At 34.8% G+C, this 24,065-nt stretch overlaps 4 protein-coding genes across 4 annotated transcripts; 1 reads left to right on the forward strand and 3 right to left on the reverse strand.

The window, feature by feature from the left end:
• The first annotated feature begins 2,854 nt into the window (after positions 1 to 2,854).
• On the forward strand, positions 2,855 to 9,744 carry LOC126667556 (mediator of RNA polymerase II transcription subunit 33A). The gene is made up of 12 exons (XM_050360543.2): positions 2,855 to 3,297; positions 3,781 to 3,891; positions 3,986 to 4,333; positions 4,458 to 4,777; positions 4,883 to 4,974; positions 5,330 to 5,690; positions 5,842 to 6,052; positions 6,625 to 6,739; positions 6,930 to 7,091; positions 7,346 to 8,006; positions 8,104 to 8,310; positions 8,477 to 9,744. Exons 1-12 carry the CDS (start codon positions 3,020 to 3,022, stop codon positions 9,589 to 9,591), a joined length of 3,981 nt encoding a protein of 1,326 aa, XP_050216500.1. The 5' UTR covers positions 2,855 to 3,019; the 3' UTR covers positions 9,592 to 9,744.
• On the reverse strand, positions 9,698 to 12,185 carry LOC126667557 (pentatricopeptide repeat-containing protein At5g19020, mitochondrial). Its single transcript, XM_050360544.2, has one exon. The coding sequence runs from the start codon at positions 11,997 to 11,999 to the stop codon at positions 9,969 to 9,971; it is 2,031 nt and encodes a 676-aa protein (XP_050216501.1). The 5' UTR covers positions 12,000 to 12,185; the 3' UTR covers positions 9,698 to 9,968.
• Positions 12,186 to 13,347: 1,162 nt separating this feature from the next.
• Positions 13,348 to 16,458, reverse strand: LOC126667560 (uncharacterized protein At5g19025-like). Its single transcript, XM_050360547.2, has 2 exons — positions 15,748 to 16,458; positions 13,348 to 13,703 (listed from the first exon to the last, which is right to left on the reverse strand). Exons 1-2 carry the CDS (start codon positions 16,392 to 16,394, stop codon positions 13,658 to 13,660), a joined length of 693 nt encoding a protein of 230 aa, XP_050216504.1. The 5' UTR covers positions 16,395 to 16,458; the 3' UTR covers positions 13,348 to 13,657.
• A 677-nt stretch (positions 16,459 to 17,135) lies between these two features.
• LOC126667558 (uncharacterized) lies at positions 17,136 to 20,190 on the reverse strand. Its single transcript, XM_050360545.2, has 6 exons — positions 19,871 to 20,190; positions 19,067 to 19,303; positions 18,760 to 18,871; positions 18,502 to 18,676; positions 18,091 to 18,334; positions 17,136 to 17,593 (listed from the first exon to the last, which is right to left on the reverse strand). The coding sequence occupies exons 1-6, from the start codon at positions 20,052 to 20,054 to the stop codon at positions 17,304 to 17,306; spliced, it is 1,242 nt and encodes a 413-aa protein (XP_050216502.1). The 5' UTR covers positions 20,055 to 20,190; the 3' UTR covers positions 17,136 to 17,303.
• Between the last annotated feature and the right edge of the window lie 3,875 nt (positions 20,191 to 24,065).

The following is a 24,065-nucleotide window of genomic DNA, read 5'->3' on the forward strand; positions in this document are numbered from 1 at the left end:
TCAACTTGACTCGAGCTCGAATGTGCGATACAAATTTGAATTTGAATTCGAATATCATTAAATTTTTAAACTCGAGTTTAAGTTCGAATAACATTTGAGCTACTCGACTTCGAACTCGATTCAAATTTAATAAAAAAATAAAAATAATTATTAGAAAATTATCAGATTTGATGCATATAATCAATATGAAATTCAATCGTTTTATAAAATGATATATACTTAAATTTAAGGGCTATTCTTTTTTTTTAATACCAAACATTTGCTTGTATCGTCATTTATAGCCGAACTTTTTAAAATCGGCTGATGTAACCCATTTTAAAATATTCGGAACTTTTTGTGGTCATTGCCGAATCAAACAGAAAAAATTGTCATGTCACTCGCCACGTCGAAGCGAGTGACATGATAATTTTTCCGGTTCGGTTCGCAATTGGCTATAAAATTAATTTTATTTTAAAAATCATAAATTTAAAAAATTAAATTTATACGATATCGGTTTATAAGATAGTAAGTAACAAAATGAGTGTATATTCGGAAAAAGTATTAATTTCAATTCCATAATGCACTCACCAACCAACCCTTTTTGGGTTGTGGTCACATTGCCCATTGCCTCCTGTCATCGTCTCCACCAACTCCTACCCACTATTCTTTTTATCCTTTTTCACAACCAAAACTCTCATTACAAAAACGGGAGAATTTTTTTGCCACAAATTACATACCCTCTCCTATTTGGTGGCTGATAATTAGCGGAAAGTTTAAATTTTTTTAGCAATTAATGAAAATTTAGAAATTAAAATATCATAACTAGATTGATTCTTTTTTTGAAGGATTTATTATCTGAAGCACATTATTAGTATGAAAAAAATTGTTCAAGAAATGAGCCAAACTAATGGACCGATATATGAAAATTATAAGTGGCTAATTATGTGACACTTATTTTGACATGATATAGCAATTCTTTATAAATTTGCATAGCATATATATTATGCTTATATGTCCTTATTTTTTGATAATTGAAAAAAAAAACACTTGTGGAAAAATTGAACCTGTGAATTAGCAATTTTTTAACTTATATCACTTGAATTCTATCACGTTGTCGTTGGTGATTATATATCTTTATTGTTTTTCAATGAAAATCATTTAAAAAGGTGAAACTATACTTAATATTGAATTCACTTTTACCGATCAAGTTGGGAAGATTGGAATTTAAAGTAAACTTAATATATTGTATAATTTCTTTTCAGACTACTAATATATTAATTGCAATATTCATAATTTAACAATTTTTTTTTCTTTACTAGCATACGCAGAAGCATGTTATAATTCGATTTGAGAATATTTTTTTGACATTGTAATTTTTTTTATATATAATTTATAATTTTTTTCCATTGGCATCGAACTCCTTAACCAGTAACAAAGTTTTTTTTTGGCTTAATTACTTAAAAAAAACCATCCACCTTGAATTTTTTTTCGTTTATATCCTAACCTAGGAAAAAGTTCATTTATACCCTGACGTATGTGTTTATGTTTCACCTCTACCCCGAGACATTAAATTAACCTCTTTTCATTTAAAAAAAAGTCTAAAATAGTCCTTCATTTAGAGAAAAAATCATTTCTAATTAATCTTTAATTAGCTTAGGTTAAAAATGAAGAACTATTTTAAATTTTTTTCTTAATAAAAAGAGGTTAATTTAGTGCCTCGGGGTAGAGGTGAAAAATAAATACATACGTCAGGGTATAAATGAATTTTTTCCTAGATCAGAGTATAAACGAAAAAAAATTCAAAGTGAGTGGTTTTTAAGTAATTAAGCCTTTTTTTTTTAGACTTTTTTTTTAGAGAATAACCAGTAACAAAGTTACTAATTTGCCATGACTATTAAAATTGAAAAGTGGAAGCAGTTAGATCCAATGTGGTTCAGAGATTCTTTCATGGACCAGATCACATGCCTGGTTGGAATTAGTGTTTCTTTAAACCAGTATTTTAAGAACCAAACCGACTGGTCAGTTCAACTGATTAGGACGAAAACCGTCAAACAATTTAGCTTGTTTGAGTTGTTTCTTTCTAAAAAATTGAAAATCATCAAACTGAGTAAAACATAAAAATTATAAACTATTTATTTATTGGTTAGAATTAAATCTAGTTAATATAAATATCTTTTAAGCAGCATTTGAATTAAAAGATTCTACAAAAAAAAGTCTGAATTTTATACAATTCATGAATTTCTTCAAAATTCATCGTTTAACATATGATAAAAAATTATAAAAATTTATGAACTTTTAAAATCTCTCATACTTCAAAATTTCATATTTGATTTTCCATCTAAAAAGTGAGAAAGTTGAAATTAATTTATTTTTAAAAAAGTAAAATCTATTATTTTGAAACAATGACGGATTGTAGTAAACTTTCACTATTCTAAAAGATATCTATCTTTTATAGATTTATATTCAATTCAAATTGTGGAATTTTTAAATTCATAAATTTTTCACATTTTAAGAATTTTAAAACCCATAAATTTAAGAGTATGTTTGGTTCAAATAAATTTCATATTTTTCATGAAATATGTGTTGGTATATGCTAATGGAATTTAAAATATTAAAAATACAAATTATGTAATATAGAATAAAAATTCATATTTAAATTTCACAATATTAAAAATAAAAATTCATTTTTAAATAAACTTTAAATCGAATTCATTTAAAAATAAAATGAATTCCATGCTAGAATTGAACTAAACAATACCTAAGTGAAACCATCAAACCAAACAGTGACTTGTTTTTATTTAACTGATATAATCAAAACCGTGAACCGAAAACTACATCGGTTTTCCGTTTTTAAAACACCGCTTAAAAACGTTTAACAGTCACACACCAGACACAAAAAAGAAAGCAAGCCCATTTCAATTTTCAAGAAGAAGAAAAGCCACACCACACTGTCTCTCTGTCTAACACAACTCCGAATTCCATGACTTTCAACTGAAACAACCGCCTCATTTCCCACTCCGCCGCTCTTTCTCAGCCAAAAATGGCTGTTTCCACCGCCGGAAGCAGCTTGTGGGATCATGTCATAGAAATAACCAAAATCAACCAACAAAAGGGCACTGATCCTCTCCTCTGGGCTCTCCAAATATCCTCAAATTTAAGCTCCAAGGCTGTTTTATTACCTTCTCCAGAGCTTGCGCATGTTCTTGTCTCTTACATTTGTTGGGATAATAATGTCCCCATTCTTTGGAAATTTCTTGAAAAAGCAGTTGTTCTAAAGATTGTTCCTTCTTTAATGATTCTTGCTCTTCTCTCTCATAGGTTGGTTTTTCTTTTTCTGGGTATTTTTTTTTAGTTACTTGCAGTTGAAGTTTGTAAAGATTGAATTTTTTTTTTGCTGTTTTCATGTATATTGTATTTACTGTTAATTACCTGAACTTAGCTAATCAGGAGATGAAGCTCTAAAAAAGTCAGTTTATAGGACCTATACCTGTAGGTTACTCAATGTGTTGAAAAATATTTGATTTGTTTTTTCTTCAGTTTGACATTTGTATGTTTTGTCACCTCATGTAAAGTTTTTGGTTTAATATGTTTAGTCAATGTTTTGTTAATAGTACTAATAATTAATGAACCCTACTAATTCTTTTTTTTTTTTTTGAAACTATGAACCCTACTAATTCAAGTGTTAGTAATATGGCACCGTGTTTTTAATTAGTTTCTTCTCAGGAAAAATTGCAGGTGATTTTTACATTTAGTTTTACCTTTTGGAATTGCTGATGTTTTTTTTGTTCTTCCATTCCACAGAGTTGTTCCATGTCGACATTACAGACCAGTGGCCTATAGGCTTTATATGGAGCTTCTTAAAAGATATGCTTTTACACTAAAGTGTCAAACTAATGGGCCAAATTTTGAAAAGTGAGTTTTTATTATGATAAATCATGGAGTTAGTTCTGAGTTTTCTGACTAGTATAATTTTTCATTTGCAATTTCCTTTTTTTTTTCCTTACAGGATCATGAAATCAATAGATGGTGTTCTCCATCTATCTCAGAATTTTGGTCTGCAAGGCAGTGATAGTGGGATCCTCATGGTTGAGTTCATCTTTTCAATTGTGTGGCAGTTGTTAGATGCGTCGCTGGATGATGAAGGCCTGTTGGAACTTACCCCAGAGAAGAAATCTAGATGGGGAGCAAAAGCTTCGGAAATTGAAATAGACGGTCACGATAATTATGATCAGAAGATGAGTGAGCATCATGAGAAATTGCGGTATCTTAATATAGAAATGGCTATTGAGATAATTGGTCTATTTCTAAAACATAAATTGACTTCAAGGATTCTTTACTTGGCACAAAAGAACTTGTATGTATTTCTACTCTAACAATTGCTTCTTAAAAGCTGAATTTTGAAGTTTAGTCATATGATGTCTCTCACAAGTACTGTAGTTTTGCGAATTTTTTCTTATGTTCCTTTTTGCCTTTTCCAGGCCTACACATTGGGTAAGATTTGTCCAAAGATTACAGCTACTTGGAGCAAAGTCATCAGCATTAAGAAATTCTAAAACTGTATCTGCTGAGGATCTTATGCAATTGACTTCAGAAACGCGTGTAGTATTCACTCGAGAATCCAAAACAAGTTCATCTAGAAAGTATCATGAAGATATGGCTTTAGGATCTTTACTATCTTCTGCTGGTCTTTGTCATGGATCTAACCGTTCGTCTCTTTGGCTTCCTCTTGATCTTGCATTAGAAGATGCCATGGATGGGTATCAAGTTAATGCAACAAGTTCCATCGAAATCATATCAGGTAAGGCCTGAGATTTTGTTTATTTTTTTGGTGCTGAAAAGTAATTCTTTTAATCAGAATCATGTGATTTCAATTCTTAGTAAGCCAATATTTGTTATTCTGCAGGTTTAACTAAGACACTTCAAGCAATAAACAGCACCACTTGGCATGAGACCTTTTTAGGCCTTTGGATTGCAGCTCTACGTCTTATTCAAAGGGTTAGAATTCATCACACTGAATTTTGAAGTTCTCTCTAGGAAGCAATTTAAAGGGGGAAAAATCTTTTAAGAATATGTGATGTTTCTAAAGGCACTGAAATTGAGAACTAAAGTAACTGAAAAGTAATGCATGTTATTCAAACTAGTACTTTTAAGGGAGAGCAAGTATATGAATTCTTGCTATATTGTTTGGTTTACTTTTGTTGTTCAGCTGATTTGTGTCACTAATGTTTGAATTACCTCAGTGCCTTCATTTTTTTTGTCATAAAAAGTGTATATTTTGTAGGTTATTGAGATTCTTGTTCATTTCAAAAGTCTTTTTCAGCAAGTCAACTTAATGCTTCTTCATTGTCAGGAAAGAGATCCAATCGAGGGCCCTATTCCTCGCCTCGACACTCGCTTATGCATATTGCTGTCTATCATACCTCTTGTTATTGCTGATCTTATTGAGGGAGAGGAAAATGCACCAACTGAAGAATCAGAAAGTAACTCCACCAATCATTATAAGGCAAGAAAGATTCCTGGAAACTGCCGAAATGATTTAGTTTCCAGCTTACAGTTACTGGGGGATCACCATGGCTTGCTGAGTCCACCCCAGTCTGTTGTTTCAGCCGCCAATCAGGCTGCCACAAAAGCAATATTACACGTTTCAGGAATCACTGCCGGGAGTTCTTATTTTGAGTGTATTAACATGAAAGACATGCCGATCAATTGCTGTAAGTCACTTTATTTCCTTTTCATCAAGATGGATTTCATGAAAGTTTCCTTTATGTAGTTTTATCCTACTTGAGTCCGCTTAGATTCTCCATGAGCATTTCAATTGGTTTATGGTGCTTGTTGATCTTAGTTTCATGCTGTTGCTCTCAGCTGGAAACATGCGCCATCTGATTGTTGAGGCTTGTATTGCTAGAAACCTATTGGACACATCAGCATATTTCTGGCCTGGGTATGTGAATGGCTGCATCAACCAGATACCTCACAACGTACCTGCCCAGGTTCCTAGCTGGTCATCATTCATGAAGGGAGCCTCACTTAGCCCAGCAATGATCAGTTTTCTTGTTTCAAGTCCTGCTTCATGGTAATCTTACTCTTCCTAAACTTAGTGCAATTAAGTAATCTATACCATATTGCTCTGGGTGAAATTTCCATTCCTCAAAGACAGAATTGTTATGCTGGGGTTTCCCCTATTCGTGGTCTTATGACTACAATTTACTCTACTTTCAGCGTCATTCAAGATTGAGTTCAAATTTTTAAATTTCTTAAGCTCTCCGCTTGAATTCTGGAACATGTTTGTCTTCGTATAGGTGTTTAAACTTTATAGATTGTGAGGTCAGGATTGTTTCACCAGTCCAATACCATGTGAGGCCTACACGTAAATTCCATATGACATGCTTAAGGCAGTAGTTAATTTTTAGGCAGGACATTCCGGTTTGGAAAACTAGTTGGTGAAATCCTATATCTAAAAAGCCTCCGATCACAATAACTTGAGGCTGGTAGAATAAATTTCAGTTATTATCTGAATTCTTAAACTTTAGCCTGGTCTTCAGCTACTCCTTTTTCTTTCCTGAAGCCAGGTATATCAGATGCTTCTTTTTTGTAAACTAACCAAGGATAAAGCAACTGAATTTAAGCTCATGGATTTGATGGAAGTTTAGCAGAGCTCGAGAAAGTATATGAGCTTGCAGTCCGAGGGTCAGATGATGAAAAGATCTCTGCTGCTACTATTCTTTGTGGGGCTTCTCTTCTTCGGGGTTGGAACATACAGGTAATGAGGAAGACATTTTAAACAGCCTGCTTATTATTTATATCCAAGCGCTTTAATATGCAAAGCAATAGTTGCTGCATGTCTCGATTTTTTAATGAACCATTCTTCTCTTCTTCTTTTTTTACCTGTTTCAAATGGTCAACCATTAGAAATATATTAGCATTTGATATATAAACATGTTTCTTGTCAGGAGCACACTGTTCATTTCATTACTAGGTTATTTTCGCCTCCAGTTCCTGTAGATTTCTCGGAGGGTGACAGCCATTTAATAAGCTATGCTCCAATCCTGAATGTGCTTATTGTCGGACTAGCATCTGTTGACTGTGTCCAGATCTTCTCACTCCATGGCCTGGTATGCTTCCTTTTAGTTATGCATAGTTCCCCAATACTTCATCAAGAATAATTTGATTTTGTATATTCTGCCAATCATGATAATACTGTATGCTTAATTAATTTTATGCGTTTCATCGTGAAGGTGGGTTACTATCTAATTTTTTTCCGTATCGACGCAAAACAATAACAATTTAGAACTTTTGTCAGTAATGGGGATGCTTTTACCGACTCCACTAACTGACTCCCTCTCTTATTTTTATCTTTTCTAACCAGGTTCCTCAACTAGCATGTTCTTTGATGCCAATCTGTGAGGTTTTTGGGTCATGTGTGCCAGATGTCTCTTGGACTCTGCCTACAGGGGAAGTTTTCTCTGCCCATTCTGTGTTTTCAAATGCATTTGCACTTCTTTTGAAGCTATGGAGGTTTAATCATCCTCCGCTTGAGCATGGTGTTGGAGATGTGCCCACAGTTGGTTCTCAGCTAACTCCCGAATACCTCCTGTCTGTACGAAACTCTCACCTAGTCTCTTCTGGAAACACCCACAAGGATCGAAACAAAAAGAGACTCTCTGCTGTTGCGACTTCATCATCTCTACATCCGATATTTGTGGATTCATTTCCGAAATTAAAAGTCTGGTATCGGCAACATCAAAAGTGTATAGCTTCTACCCTATCTGGGCTTGTCCAGGGAACTCCTGTTCATCAGATTGTCAATGTGCTTCTCAACATGATGTTCCGGAAGATCATCAGAACAGCTCAATCTTTAACTACTGTTACTTCTGGAAGTAGCGGCTCCTCTGGATCTGTAAATGACGATTTTTCTCTAAGGCCTAAATTGCCTGCCTGGGACATATTGGAAGCAGTTCCTTTTGTTGTCGATGCAGCATTGACAGCCTGTGCTCATGGACGGCTTTCACCTCGTGAATTGGCTACAGGTTTGTCCTACATTGCTTTTCATATGATAGTATTCTACTTCTATTTATAGCTCTTGTACATTGTGTTATGTTAATGTGAAATCTGTTACACTCACAGGGCTTAAAGATTTGGCGGACTTTCTTCCAGCATCTTTGGCAACTATTGTCAGCTACTTCTCTGCTGAAGTAAGTCGAGGTGTTTGGAAGCCAGTCTTTATGAATGGTACAGATTGGCCGAGTCCTGCAGCAAATTTATCCAACGTTGAGGAAAAGATCAAGAAAATTTTAGCTGCTACTGGTGTTGATGTACCAAGCCTCGCCACAGGTTTGTTTTATTACCAATACAGAAAAATGAGAAGGTTCAAAAAAAAATTTACATTCAATTTGGGTCATGACATATAGTCATGGTTAGGGTAGAAAATCAATGCCATTTGCATTACATTCTTCGAAGATTTTCTTTAGTAATTTAGTTGAGAGTATTATTTTCGCAGGTGGAAGCTCTCAAGCTACGCTTCCCTTGCCGCTGGCTGCTTTTGTGAGCCTAACCATAACCTACAAAATTGACAAAGCCTCAGAAAGATTTCTCAATTTGGCTGGTCCAGCCTTGGAGTGTCTTGCAGCTGGTTGCCCATGGCCTTGCATGCCAATAGTGGCATCCCTATGGACCCAAAAGGCAAAGCGATGGTTTGACTTCCTTGTCTTTTCTGCATCTCGCACTGTCTTCCTCCAAGACAGCAATGCAGTGTTTCAGCTTCTCAAGAGTTGCTTTGCTGCCACACTCGGTCTGGGTCCTGCAGCTATCACGAGCATTGGTGGTGTCGGGGCACTTCTCGGCCATGGATTTGGCTCTCATTTTTGCGGTGGGATCTCTCCTGTTGCCCCCGGTATTCTTTATCTGCGTGTTCATCGATCCATAAGAGAAATCGTGTCCGTCACCGAGGAAATTATCTCTCTCATAATGCTTTCTGTGAGAGAAATAGCTTGCAGTGGGCTTCCCAGTGAAACATTAGAGAAATTGAAAAGAACAAAGAACGGACTTAGATCTGGACAAGTTTCGCTTACTCAAGCAATGGCCAGAGTGAAACTCGCCGGTTCGCTTGGAGCTTCTTTAATATGGTTATCTGGTGGTGTAGGATTGGTTCACTCATTGTTCAAAGAAACTTTGCCTTCTTGGTTTATTGCCGTTCACAGGTCGGAGCAGGAAGAAGGGCCTAAAGGAATGGTTGCCATGCTTCAGGGATATGCACTCGCCTACTTTGTGGTACTTTGCGGAGCTTTTGCTTGGGGAGTTGACTCTTCATCTTCAGCATCAAAGCGGCGTCCTAAAGTTATTAGTGCACACATGGAACTGCTAGCAAGTGCACTTGACGGGAAAATTTCAGTAGGTTGCGATTGGGCAACTTGGCGGTCTTATGTCTCGGGATTCGTGAGTGTAATGGTAAGTTGCACACCTTGTTGGGTGTTGGAGGTGGACGCAAATGTTCTCAAGAGACTAAGCAAGGGGTTAAGGCAGTGGAACGAGGGTGAGCTTGCCCTTGCATTGCTCGGAATTGGTGGATCTCAGACAATGGGTGCGGCTGCTGAACTCATAATTGCCGACCAATGATTTCCAGTTATTTTCTCAATTGTACTGCATAGCATATAGTTAGATGCCGCATTTTTGTGCAGCCACAAACCCAAAATGCAGTTTTTTGTACAAATAGAAAAAGATAGGCAGCATAAAGATGCTTGTTTGATTCAATATAAGTGTATTAGGCCATGATGAAGCCAGAAACATCGTACTAACAGTAACTTCGTTAACGTTCAGAATAACAGTAAAATGACTGAATTCTTCTTGCCAACTATACAAAAGAAGTAATTCAGTTATAATTTTTGCAAAATCTCAATTGGGTTATCTTATGAAATAGAGAAGTGTTCTCAGGTTGAAATATTGCTCGAGTTTCTTTTCTATATCACCTACAGTAGCGGAATCAGGATTTCCTTTCACGTAACACCGCTATAGCCAGGCAATCTCCGCATTCTGTGGCTTTGCATTGCTTTTCTCACTGAAAATGCATCGTCCCATTTGCCTGCATTTGCATATATGTTGGATAAAAGAACTCTGCTTGCCCCATGAGATGGGTCCAATCTTGCCAAATTTTGTGCAGCTTCTTCTCCTACCTCCCACTTCCCATGTGTTCTACATGCTGCTAATAATGTACCCCATGTCACCACATCGGCTTTCATCGGCATGCTCCTTATCATTTCCTCAGCTTCTTCCACACGCCCTGCTCTACCCAGCAAATCCACCATACAACCATAGTGCTTGATATCAGGATCTATGTTATGCTCGCTCTTCATGCTCATAAAGTATCTTTTTCCTAACTCCACCATCCCGGCATGGCAGCATGCGGCAAGGACTCCGATGAATGTAATTGCATTGAGCTTGACCTTCCGTCTATCCAAGTCGGAATATATTTCAAGAGATTGATTCGCATGTCCGTGCATCGCCAACCCACATATAATTGCATTCCATGGCGAAACTGTAGATGCCTTATTCCGGATTTTACAAAACACCTCCAGTGCATCGTCGATACTGCCACATTTGGCATACATGTCAATGATTGCAGCACTTAAATTGTCGCTAATAGCGATGGAGTTATTATGCACATACTGATGAGCCCATCTTCCGTCTTTCAAAGTGCCCAACGCAGCAATTGCAGAGAAAACACTAACCATGGTCACATCATTTGGTTGTATCCCAATAGCTATCATCTTATGGAACAGTTCTAATGCCAGGTTAGGTTGCTCATTCTGCGTGTAACCAGATATCATTGTGCTCCATGAAAATACGTCTCTCTGAGGCATCTCCTCAAACAATTTGATGGCCTCATCAATCATTCTATTTCGTATAAATCCTCCCATGAGGGCGTTCCAAGACGCAACATTCTCTTTACTACCAATTCTGAATTGTAAGCAAGCTTCATTAATTCTACCACAAGCTGCATAGAGATGGATAATAGTTGCCTGTATAAAATCATAACAGTCAAAACCCATCTTCACTGCATCACTATGCAATTGCCGACCTTCACAAAATGCTGCTGTCCTCCCACACACAGAAATTAGATCCACCATCATAACATCATTAGGTCTCAATCCCGCAGAAACCATTGACCGATAAATCATAAAAGCTTCACCTAACTTTTCTACTCGAACATAACCATCGACTATAGTGCTCCACGAAATAATATCCTTATCCGGGATCCTCTCAAACACATCTCTAGCCGAATCAAGTAACCCTGCTTTTGAATAACCATTCAACATTACATTCCATGTAACCAAATTCTTCTCAGACATCTCACCAAACAAAGCCCTTGCTTCAACTAAACTCGAACAATTACAATACATACGCAACAAATTAGTAGAAATAAGAACAAACTCATCAAACAACATCTTGACAACCAATCCATGAAGCATTCTACAGCTCCATACCCCACCAAATTGCGAAAAAGCAGAGATCAAAGCTGCAATGGTAACTTCACTAGGAACAACACCCGCGTATCTCATCTGCTTAAAAAGCTCAACTGCAGCATTCCAATGTTCATTTTGCGAAAACCCCATGATCATAGTAGTATACGAGACACAACCTTTCACAGGCATTTCATCGAACACCTTGTGTGCGTCGTCTAATCTCCCTGATTTCACATACCCAGAGATCATTATATTGTAAGAAACAGGATCAGACTTAGGACAGACATCAAAAATGGATTTAGCATCAAGTAAAAGCCCACATTTAGCGTACATGTTAATCAAGCTGTTCTGTATGAAATTGTTGGAATGAAGACCGGATTTTAAAACGAGACCATGGATTTGTTTGCCTTGCGAGAGAAATAAATTGGTTGTGCAGAATTTTAGAGCTGAGACTAAACCCAGTTCGTAGTTGAAGTCTTTTTGGTCTGTTTTTCGATTGAGGATAAAGCGGGGGATTCGAAGAGTTTTTGTGGATACCCATTTGAGAACGAGTGCTGAAGACATTAAACGATACCATGAAAACTTTAGACAATCTTCCGACCTTAATGATCGAAGAGCTGCAAGAAGTAGAAAGAATATGGACTTCAGGCACCTCCGACCAAAGCTTCAAAATAGAGTAACCCGCTAAAATTTGGTGTAAAATTATCTTTGATTAATATCACTATATAGCACAACATTTCGCGATTTTTTCAATTTCAGTACAAACTATAAAACTGTCTCATTAATTAGCATAACCTTTCAAAACTTTTCATTCTGTAACCCGGTATAGATTTTATGCTTTATTTTTTTGTTAAAATGACGTCGTTTTTGATCGTACAAACGATCAAAATGACGTCGTCTTAAACATTTATATTATATATGTCATATAATAAAATGTTGTGCTATTAGTTGAAACATTTGATAGTTTGTGTTTAAATCGAAAAATGCTAAAGGTTGCGGTATATGGTTGCGTTAATCCAATTATTTTTAATCTACCTCTATCCTGAAATAGTGAATAATAAAAGTTTAATTTTGAAGTTTCTTTATTCATAATTTTAAGATATTTTTTTAAAAAATTGTAAATTATTTATCTAACCATCAAAAAATTAGTTTATATTTTGCAGTTTTATAATTATATTTTGGCTTAATTACTTAAAAACCACTCACCTTGAACTTTTTTTTCGTTTATACCCTGACCTAGGAAAAAATTCATTTATACCCTGACGTATGTATTTATGTTTCACCTCTACCCCGAGGCACTAAATTAACCTCTTTTCATTAAGAAAAAACTTTAAAATAGTTCTTCATTTTTAACCTAAACTAATTAGAGTTTAATAAAAAATGATTTTTTCTCTGAATGAAGGACTATTTTAAACTTTTTTTTTAAATGAAAAGAGGTTAATTTAGTGCCTCGGAGTAGAGGTGAAACATAAACACATACGTCAGGGTATAAATGAATTTTTTCCTAGATCAGGGTATAAACGAAAAAAAAGTTCAAGGTGGGTGGTTTTTAAGTAATTAAGCCTTATATTTTATATTCTTAATATTTAGATAATTAAAATGGTCGTATTATACTCCATAATGTATGAATTGAACATATATAAAAGTAATTTGTTTAATTGGAGGACTGATGAATAAACATTATATTTAACACTTATATTGTATTTTGTAATATATTTCTGTAAATGTATTTATTCAAATAGTTTCTCTAACTAATTAATCATTTGTAACTTATTTAAAAAAAAAAATATTTATTTAATTTATAAAATTATAAAAATAATGTAGAATAATATTACTCTATATTTAGAGTAATGGGTCATATAGAGTTTAGACATGGGCTAAGCATTGGATGAAGAACTTACAAACTTTCACATTCAAGGTAAATATTCCCATGCATTTATTCATTAAACTTGTATATTCTTCCAGATATGGAGAAACAGTGTCTATTGAGTTTGATGTATCTTTCCAGAAATGAGAACAATGTCCCAGAAAATGTGCAGGTACAGTACAGATAAATTGACGGACAGCCTCTGCCAGATCAAGGGATCATATAATTGTTCCACTGAAAAGTGTAATTTTCTAAAGAAAATGAAATAACAATCAAAATCTGGAATGTAAACAAGATAGTAAGTAAAAGGGGAGACTTTAAAAGTGTGCTTCAACACTTGAATCGTCACAATTGATTAGCGATGATCTCCTCCTCCATTAGCAGTCACATTTGCCAAAGCCCTGCACAGTGCCAATCGAATTGAGAATTATAATCACAGTGACTTAATACAGTATCTACAATGCACAGCGCAATGATAAAAAGTACTCTCGTCATATGAAATGCGAATACATGCATGGTTTATGTAATTGAATACAGCCTAAACCAACTTCTCATTCTTGAAATTTTGTCTATAAGGAAGCATCCCAATCTTAAATATTTACGGCAACAAGACTAAAACTAATTGCATAACGCAATGTCCGACTAGTAATAAAGCCTGGACTAGGCTGTGAACATTTAGCAAACAGATGTTGTGTGGGAAGTTTAAGTATGATGCCATATCCCCATCATGTCCTACTTCAGCCCACTTGCATTCAAATGTCTAACTAAATGGAACCATTGTTATGCTTTAGACTAATCCATTTTTTTGCATACTCATTTCTTTGTCACAAAGTGGAAGGATAATCACCAGGTAATTAGTAAACAACATAAATGAGAGCAATGACAGGAGGAGCCAGACAGGTTATTCATCAATCAGCATGTGATTCTTTAATATATGTATGCGAGACGGACAAAGGGAATTGAAGTGGATATTTTGAGACTGTTAATTGACAATAAATAATGGTTTAACTGACATCAATTAATTGGTCGGAGCGAATATGTCGTTACTTTAGAACAGCAGATATGACCCATGTTGATCACAGATTTAAAGTTTAAACCTTTCCGGTTTCCACTATTTGAATTACACATTCACCCACTTATATCATATACCATTAGTAAGCATGAGATTCTTTTCATTTCATATGTAAGTCGGCATAAATCTTTTTATAGCAGATTATATTTTGAATCTGGCCCTTTAGTGACGTACATACAGTCAACAGAAAAAAGATTCATTCTGTCAACATTGATGGGTTTTTTTCCTTTTCCTAATTTGTGCATTACTTTTCTAAGAACTTTGTAAATTTGGAGAAGGAAAAGATCAAAAACAGGAATAATTATTCAAAAGTTACAAAATTACAACTTAGCTCAGACCCACCCTGTCAAAACAATCTTTGCCTCCATGTGTTTAGACACTCACTCACTAACATGTGCATGCATATATGATTGTCTATTAGTAGTGCTTTAAATTGATTCATAAATAGAATATACAGTTAAGCTAAGTGCATTATAAGTCTTCATATAATCTTATAAATTCAAGACACGCACTCATGTTCATGAACAAATAGCATACAAAATACAAAATAACGGTCACTGGGGCGCAGTAGTAATATAAACATTGATTAATGTATTAAAAACAATCCAAGCAGGCACGCCGCACGCATACTCCATGTGTTTCCAGAACAAAACAATTGTTTGATGTTGTCCTGTGAGCTCTTGTACTAAGAATTACTCTCTAAAACTTGCATGTTATTTAATTATATTAGCTGCTATACAGATTACTAGACATTATTGGTCATTTACAGCCTAGTTCAACACTTAAAAGCTAAGCTTATGAGCAAAATCCAATATTTAGACACAGGTACAAAGATTTCTTCTGAAAGCTTAGTGTAGTCAAATAGATGGATGATGAACTATAGCCTAGCCGCGCTGAGAAAATTCATAGCACAGTACAACTAATGCAAAAAACTGATGTTAACGAAGCATGTTTCCTCAGCTTTGTTAAACAAGAAGTGCATAGGAATTCATACATATAAACTTAAGAGGTCAGATATACAGAACACAATCTCTTACCGATCCAGTGAAACACAAATCTTCCAAAATTCAAATATCTAAATGTTTGAGTGCACATTCGAAAGAAAAAAACCTAGCAAAAGTTATCACTCAGCTCAACTAATACAGAAGAGAAGACAACTGAAAAAACCACCTGCATAGAAGGAAAGTATATGCCTATGCTACATAGAACAGCAATGTGATAAAATATTGAAAACTAACTAATTAATCACAACAAGATAAACACATAATGTTCTTTCCATGTACAGCATCAATACAAAAAAAAAACACTTAATACACAACAAATTCAACTTCATATCCAAATACAAAATCAATCAAAATAAAACACAAACTCACTTTTTATGACGCCGGCCTTTCTTAGGACCCCAACCTTCCAATTTAGCAACAGGGCATCCACACCGCGCCCTAAAAAGCAAAACAGCCCGCCCATTAAGCGGCGCCATTTTCCTCAACTCAGCTCTCAAACACTCATAATCAGGATTCCCTTCACTCCCCCCTTTCCACGGCAACTTATCAATATCCTTGGCCGACGACGATTTCACACAATCCTCCGTCTGTAACTGCAAATCAAACTCCATCGCTTTCTTCAAGCCTTTACACCCCGGCTTCACACATTTCCGAGATCTCGGACCGCAACACAGCTCGATAACTATAATCACGATCAGAAACAGCGACAAGAAGCCGCAGAGGTAGGGGATGATCGGAGTAGAGAGAGTGAGAGTGAGATTAAAATTGAGCGACGAGTAAGAGAGGAGGAGCGTAAGAGAGCGGATTATGTAGGAGAAATATGAAATTAAGAGGAAAATGCCGGAGAATAAGACGAGAATTAAGATCAAAATGTCTAGGGTTGCTGAGGGCGAGTGTTTACAAGGAATTGAATTGTTAGGGTTAGGGTTAGGGTTTGCTGTTGATTGTAATTTCAACGGTTTTGATGAGGAAGAAGAAGAGCGCATTGTGGTGAAATGGAGAAATTGTTGGTGCATGTTAATGATGCCAAAAAATACACTGCCAATTGTGAAAATTATTAATAAGGTTTCTGATTTTTTTTTTCCTTTTTTTACTTTACTCCATTTGTAAGTTTTTTGTTTCGACGGCATCAGAGCCGCCGTGAAAGGTGGAGAACGGTGGTGGGGCGGTGAGGTACACGCGCGGTGTTTGAGAGTGGAGGAAAAATTGAACGAAAAGAAATAAATATTCTTTTCTTGAGTTATGTTATTTTTTTTTACAGTTGATACCCTGCTATTGAAGACTGTAGATCTGAAATTCTGATACTGTTCATTAAGGAAAGTTATAAACGAGCATTCAAATTAATTATTTCAAAATTAATATTTATAATTATTGAAACACTCTAGGAATTCCATTCAGACAGTTACAAAATTTGAGATTCTGTGATTAAATTGAATAGTTATATTTTAATTAATTAATCATTTATAAACTCCAATAATAACTACAAGAAAATAATTAATTTGAACAGATAGAATATAAACGATTATCTAACTTAATTCGTGCTTTATTTGTTTAGGTGATGAACGATCACTCCGCTTGTTTAATACTTAAATGAAAAATATACAAGCTGAGCTCAAATTTACTTATTTAGCATCTAAAAACGAGCCCGAGTTAGAACCCAGTTTGTTTTTAGCTCATTTAGGTGTAATTGATCAGTTTTAATAAGAGTTAATCGTTATGTGATGAAAGAAATAAAATAGCTATGCAAATAAACTGTATGGAACAAGCTAAAACAGATATTTATTTTATTTTCTTTGCTATCTCACAATTACATTTTACAATATAAGAGCATTACAAAACATTCATCAACACATTTTATACACTCAACCAAACTATACCAGAACATAGTAATTCTTAAACATGATATCCATAAAGTAGCAGCACGGTTAGAACTCGCGCCCAGGGAAAATCAGTGGAGCTATGAGAGTCCATACATAGAGTCCAGCAGTCGCCCATTCGGTGCATATACGAACCCAAACTGACGTCCAGCCAACGTCTATCAGGTCGGAGCTTTCGTACGCATTAGTCCATCCCGAAAGAAGCATAGCTGAGTACATGCTGGCCAGGGCAAACACTAGGTGGAAGAATGTATAGGAGTAAGTAACGGGTGTGCCTTCTGTTTCCTTCGTTCCGTTTCCTTCTTCCAACTGTTCGTCTAGAAGCGGTTTCTTTGAATCTGCAGCAGCAGGAAGCAACAATCTTATAACTTACTACTATATCTTTTGACTGTAACAAAATTTACACTGGTTATCGAGCCGAGCTATTAAAGAAAGTAAAAGCTTATCGGTTCTTATCCACGTCAAATTCCAAAATTTGAATTTGTCAATGGACAGGAAATTGCAAAAACAGCGCCTTTTGATGTGTGAACTCATGCTTCCACACCATCAATTTTCACCGAATTATCAATCGATGTATCGATTTGCCAAGAACAGTAGTTGGTGAATATGTTTACCAATTTTTATAAAACCTAATTCAATTATAAAAATGTGTATGTTCACGAATCCATTAAAGAATATGACAACCGAAAAAATTGTCTTGCTGTCTGCGAGGCAGATAACCATTTGATAGCCGTTAGCAGAGAAATAAAGATGCTTGTTTTCGCTGCTACCATTATGATACATAAAAGAAAAAGCTGCTAAAACTTTTTATTTAGATGCAAGTTATAGAGATCACCTGATGCCCTAGGTGAGGAAGGTGGTGATAGAAATGTTGTTGAAGACCCGGCACGGACAGCGGAATATAGAACTGAGAGGACAGTTGTAAGCATCCCAAGGATAAGGGTGCTTGTGGAGACTGCTTTCGTTCTCTTATGAAGACCATTGCATACATAGTCACGCGGTTCACTGGAGAGACCAGTATAGCAAACGTAAGCACAGTACAGTGAGATAACCGAAGCAGGCAACAGGCTTCCGTTGACCTATTTGAAATTCCCAGCCACAACCATATTGCAAATCAAAAATAAGTTACTAAACGCAAATAATGGAACAAAATATTTAAAGCAATGATAACATCATTAATTGTATGTGTCATGCTTTTATGAGATAGCAAAAACAATAAGAAATTATGATATGATCATATCCTTACCGCAGGATGCAACGCGATTATAGCAAAAACAAGTGCAAGAATCATAGTCATGATGAGAAAGAAGATATTTAGGCCACAGTCATGGCCAGACGGGTTAAACCATATGAATAGAACACCGGAGACCGCAAATGCCCCGAGGTAGCACACAACTGATACAGCAAGTAAAGCAACATACCTAAACAGAACCAATTCAAAGTTTAGAAATCGCCAACAGTGAAAAACATTATGACCTACAAGACAGCCTGAGCTTGAACCAACCATTTTTGTTCATCTTTCTCAACCCATGCGTCATTCCATGTGTGTGTGAAGTCTAGCAATATAATCACTTGAACCATCAAAAATAGGCCTGCCCCAAACTTCGAAATAGTTCCTGCAAGTTTTGTTACAAAAGCCAATTACATCGGCAGTCCAAAGTTAGTAGAGTGAATTACATATCTGTGTCAAGAAATGACAACAATATAAGCTGAAGAAGTATCATTATTTAAGAAAAGGGAAATATGTAAAGAACGAAAACATTTTCTACAGTATCAAAAGCACTACTACTTTTCAAGGGAGCTCAACTGACCATAGATTGTGATGATAATATTGGGCATGAAAAACATGAGGACAACAAGCAGAAGCCAAATCACCATCTTTAAATACCATCCACCATGGTGCCATGGATCACGTCTATCATTTTGGTACTTCACACCAATCATTATTAGAGCAAATATAGCAAAAAACAAGAAATTTCCTAAGCTCACGCGAAGTACTGCTTGCATCTGAAACCACTCCTTGGAATGAGTTTCGGTAGTATTTATCCCTGCAAACATACATCACATAAGATTCTTCAAACTAAACTCTAAAGTCTCACAACAATAATCAAACAACAGTCAAAACTTCATGAACTAAATAACGTGATCAACATTATGAAATTATTCGAGTAATCAATGTTTGGTAATATCAAACAACTAATACGCATTTATCACAATATTAGCAGAGTGTTTATCAAAATATTTAAAAATCTCGATTATGAATAAAATTAGAGTGTTTATCCCATGCAACCGTTGCGCCACGTCATTTTTACATCGAGCCAATGAGCATTTGCGATAGGGAATCTTTTAATTATTATTTATTTTTTTTATCATTCAATTTTCCACATGGCTAACGCACAATTGGTTTGTTGCACGAATGACATGGCGCAACGGTTGTGTGCAATAATTTTTCATAAAATTAACTAATTATCCAAAAATTAGACCTAAGAAACAATTTCAAAATTGACACAACTCCTATTAATCATACTCAATTCAAAACTTGAACAAAGATCACAGGCACAATAAGCAAAATACAATAAAATATAAAGATATACGAATAAATTAGAGGTACTGACAAGGTAACTTCTCCAAAATAGGAGCTCCGAATTCTCTGAGAATCCAAGAAACGATCAACGAGAGACCAAAAAGTCCACAGTAAGCGAGTCTTGCGGATTTCTTGGAGACGCCTGAAGCTACTGATGTGCAGAGTCCGCAAGTCATCGTTGCACAGCATGATGCGAAACAAGCTAAGCACGACATGTTTCTCTCTCTAGTTTGTTTCTCTCTCTAGAATTCGAGTATGTACTGAATAGGAAGGAAGAAGAAGAAGACGACGACGAGGAGGTGATGGGAGCAAAGAAACACTGGTAGCTGAGAGGTGTACGTTATTTGAGAATGGTCAATTTTAGTCCTTGGGTAATTTAATCATGTACTTTTGGTCCCTTGATTTGTTACTGTTGCATTGCAGTGGAGTTCATAGCTGATTTGGGCTTATTCTCTAGTCTGGGCCTGGATATGAAAATTAGAGTTGGGCTGTTGAACATTTGAGTCTGAGCCAAATCCATTTTGGTCTGGCTTTTTTGCTATTTTGTTCAAAACATAATCAATTATTGGCTACACAAGTTGGTTATTTTTTTTTAAATAGCGAAATCTTATTAATAATTCAAAGTATTTACAGACGTGAAATATTCAATAAAGTGACAATACCACTCATAATAATTTGAAATAAAAGGCATTTTGCACTACCTCACGAAAAAAATAAGACATCACTATACTACTTTTTAGCACAATCCTCAAGACTCGGATTTCTAATTTTAACCACCACCTTCGTCGCATTTGATTCGACAACCCTTAAGCCAACTTAACACTTCCGGATTCCAAGCGCTTCAGCTATCCTTGGAGAATAATTGCCAACCAGTTTAACTTGTCAGGCTCTAATGACTCTCTCAACGTTGTCCGTAACAACAATGCCAATGCCTAAACCTCTGGAAGAATGGAACCAAAAAACATGGCCGCATCAACATTTGCTTTGAGCCAACCACTTACCGAAAGAATCCACAGTCTGCTCCTATCATCTTTCAGCAGACTATTAGACCTCATCTCGCCCACTGGGTTCTAAGCTAACTTTTATGTCGATAATTGATTACATGCAAAAGTTATTATGATCTCCAAACTACTTGTCCTTTTTTTACTTTCCGCATGTTAAAAGTAAAATTCACTCTCTAGTATATGTTAAGAGTACGTTTGGATATATGAACTTAGATTTTGAATTTTAAATTTCACATTTCTAAAAAGTACAAAAACTGGTTGATAAATTAAACGACACTTAGATATATATAATTAATTTATAAGTTAAAAGATTCACACAATATTGATAAAATTACTTTTAAATTAAATCAATCCTGGAGATTGAAAAAAAAAACAACTTTGAGATTGCTTTTTTTTTTTGTATCGATTTTATGTGTAAAAGAAATACAAAATTAGAGGTACTTGTTTTTAAAACAAACAATCTTTTTTTAGAAAAAACAACTAATTAGTTATGCTTAATTATTTTTGCAGATAAATACTACTCCCTCCGTCCCAATAGAGTTGTCCACTTTGAGATATATTTTTGTCCCAAAACTCTTGTCCACTTCCAAAAAGTAACTAATTTTTCCACTAAATTTTCCTTTATTAACCCTATTTAAAATCCACTAATGATTGAATTGAAAGTAACTTGTAAGTGGACCCTATATTAAATAGGGGTATGATAAGAAAAGTAAGGAAAAGTTCACAAAATCCACAAGTAATAATTGCTTTTCTTAAACTGTGTGATAAAGGTAAGTGGACAACTCTATTGGGACGGAGGGAGTATAATTTATTTTGTACTGGTATAACATAATAAACTAACAGAATAGTCCCTAAAAAGATTCTACGCTCGGCGATGATCACACCAACATAAGAACGATCCTGATCAAGAAGCAACACATTCGTTTCAAACCGAACATTATACGAAGCCAATTCCTTATCCCAGAACACAAATTCTTTAAAACTAATGGCTTCCTCTGCAGAAAGCTCTTGCAATTCTTACAACGAACGAGCTCTTATCCCAAGACATCTACCATCATGGTCTCGCAACACAAGTGCTATATCAATACAATGATTTAAACTAAGACTCTTATACTAATAACTATCATTATGTAACACGGCTAATGCATGCGCACATATTATGTTTGTAACACAGCTATTGCTAATGCTACTCCTCATCTCATATGCTGCCTCTCACAGCCAACTTACTGCCACATTAATTTGAACATAATGTTTAGTGTGTCATGATTTCTATTTCAAGTTCATTAATTAAAGAAAAACGGTTATAATCTCGTCTTTAATCTGAAGATGGTGCTGGTGTAAAAGCGGTTTGCAAGCTGAAAAATAAACCATTGTTTAAACTAGGTTATTCTTGATAAAATTTGTAGGTTAGACTAGTGATTGACAAAAAGAAAAAGTTGGTGATAAAGACATATAAACAGCTTCTTATCACCATCACTATCATTATCATCAAATTTACGAGATAACCCTATCTATGTTTTTTGTTTTAGAACCTGCCCATATGTAACTCACTTTCTAACTACCATTTCATTTCCCTTTTTTAGTTCTTTTAACATCCACAAAATATTTCAAAATTAACCCAAAATATCTATCACTTGATTACCCAAATGAATGGACCAATATTTGACACATTACACTCAACCCATCCATTTAATTAACACTGTCTTTTTTGTGAAATACAAAATCATAGCTGTTTACAAGTCCACCACTTTAATCTAATTTAATTTTGTTTCTCATCAAACGTAAAATTAATAAATTACTATAACAGTTTGCATGGAATAGTATATTTATTTATTTTTTGAAATGAACATGGAATAATATTATTATAATGCTGTACTATTGTTTATGTATATTTGCTTTATTTACAAAATCTAGCTGCATTTTAATTTCTTGTTTCGAATATAGTAGCCAAAGAATTTAAAAATATTATATAATATTTATAGATGTTTCTTATTAAAAGGGAATGTTTGTGATTGTGGTGTTTCAGATGGTCGTTATCTTGAACTGCATATCAACATCTTAAATTATTGCACCTTTTTTTTCTTTCAAGCAGGTGCTGCAACAGATCAAACACTCCCCACCTGCTTGGAATTTTCTACTTTTCAATATCTCGCATTAGTCATGAGCAGACCTACACAGAACATATGATCGGTACTTATTCACTTTATAAATTTAAATTTTCAACAATGCTATGAATATGAATTTTATATTATAATTTTACTCATCGTAAAAAAATTCATTCGCTGCCACATGTATTATTCTTTAATTTTTTTTCAACTTAAAAATAGTTAGATCCGCCACTGCCTTCGGTATGTTAGATATTAATCAAATAATTAACCACAAAATTCCAATAATTCAATTTAGCTGTCTCTAGCTAAAAGCTAAGTTACTTGAGTTGTCCTTGTTGATTGCATGCAATTGGTTAACAAAAACATGATATCCATGTGTATGTACTCTATTGGTCTCAACTGTTAATTAATTACTCCCTCCGTCTCAAATTAATAGGCACTATTTGCATTTTCTTTGTCCCAAATTATAGGCAGTAATTTATTGTTTGAATGTTTAAAATTGTCATATATACCCTCATTAATTACAGTTGAATGCATTGAAAATAACACAAAAGATGTTAAAAGACAAAATTGCTACTATAATAAATGAGGGTAAGTGTGGTATTTGTTTATAAATTTACTCACTTTATCTTGATAAGTACAATTTCTTAAGATTTGTGTTTGTCCTAAACTGCCTATCAATTTGGGACGGAGGGAGTATATTTTTAATGGACCAAATTGTTTGTCATTTAAGTGCATGGAAAAAGAAAGTGTTTAGTAGAAAGAAGAAATTAAATCAAAGTTTCAATCAAAGTTTTAGTTAAGAGGTCCACATTTGGAATTATCTTCAAATGAAAGATCTTATCTTTGATACACTTTGCTCTCGAGATAAGATAATAGGACCTTATATTGTTATGCTTTAATAGGGCAATATGGACTTGATTAGACACGTGGATTTTGACCATAGATTAACATCTTCTTCTTCAACATTAATGGCAACTATACCAAAACTTGCAAATGGGTACTATATACTCCCTCCATTCTGAATTAGTTGTCGCTTTAGGGAGATTTTTTTGTTTCATAATACTTGTCACTTTAAAATATCAAGAAAGCATTTATTGCTATTTTTCCACAT

This window comes from Mercurialis annua, linkage group LG2, assembly GCF_937616625.2.
Source record: "Mercurialis annua linkage group LG2, ddMerAnnu1.2, whole genome shotgun sequence".
NCBI classification, from domain to species: domain Eukaryota; kingdom Viridiplantae; phylum Streptophyta; class Magnoliopsida; order Malpighiales; family Euphorbiaceae; genus Mercurialis; species Mercurialis annua.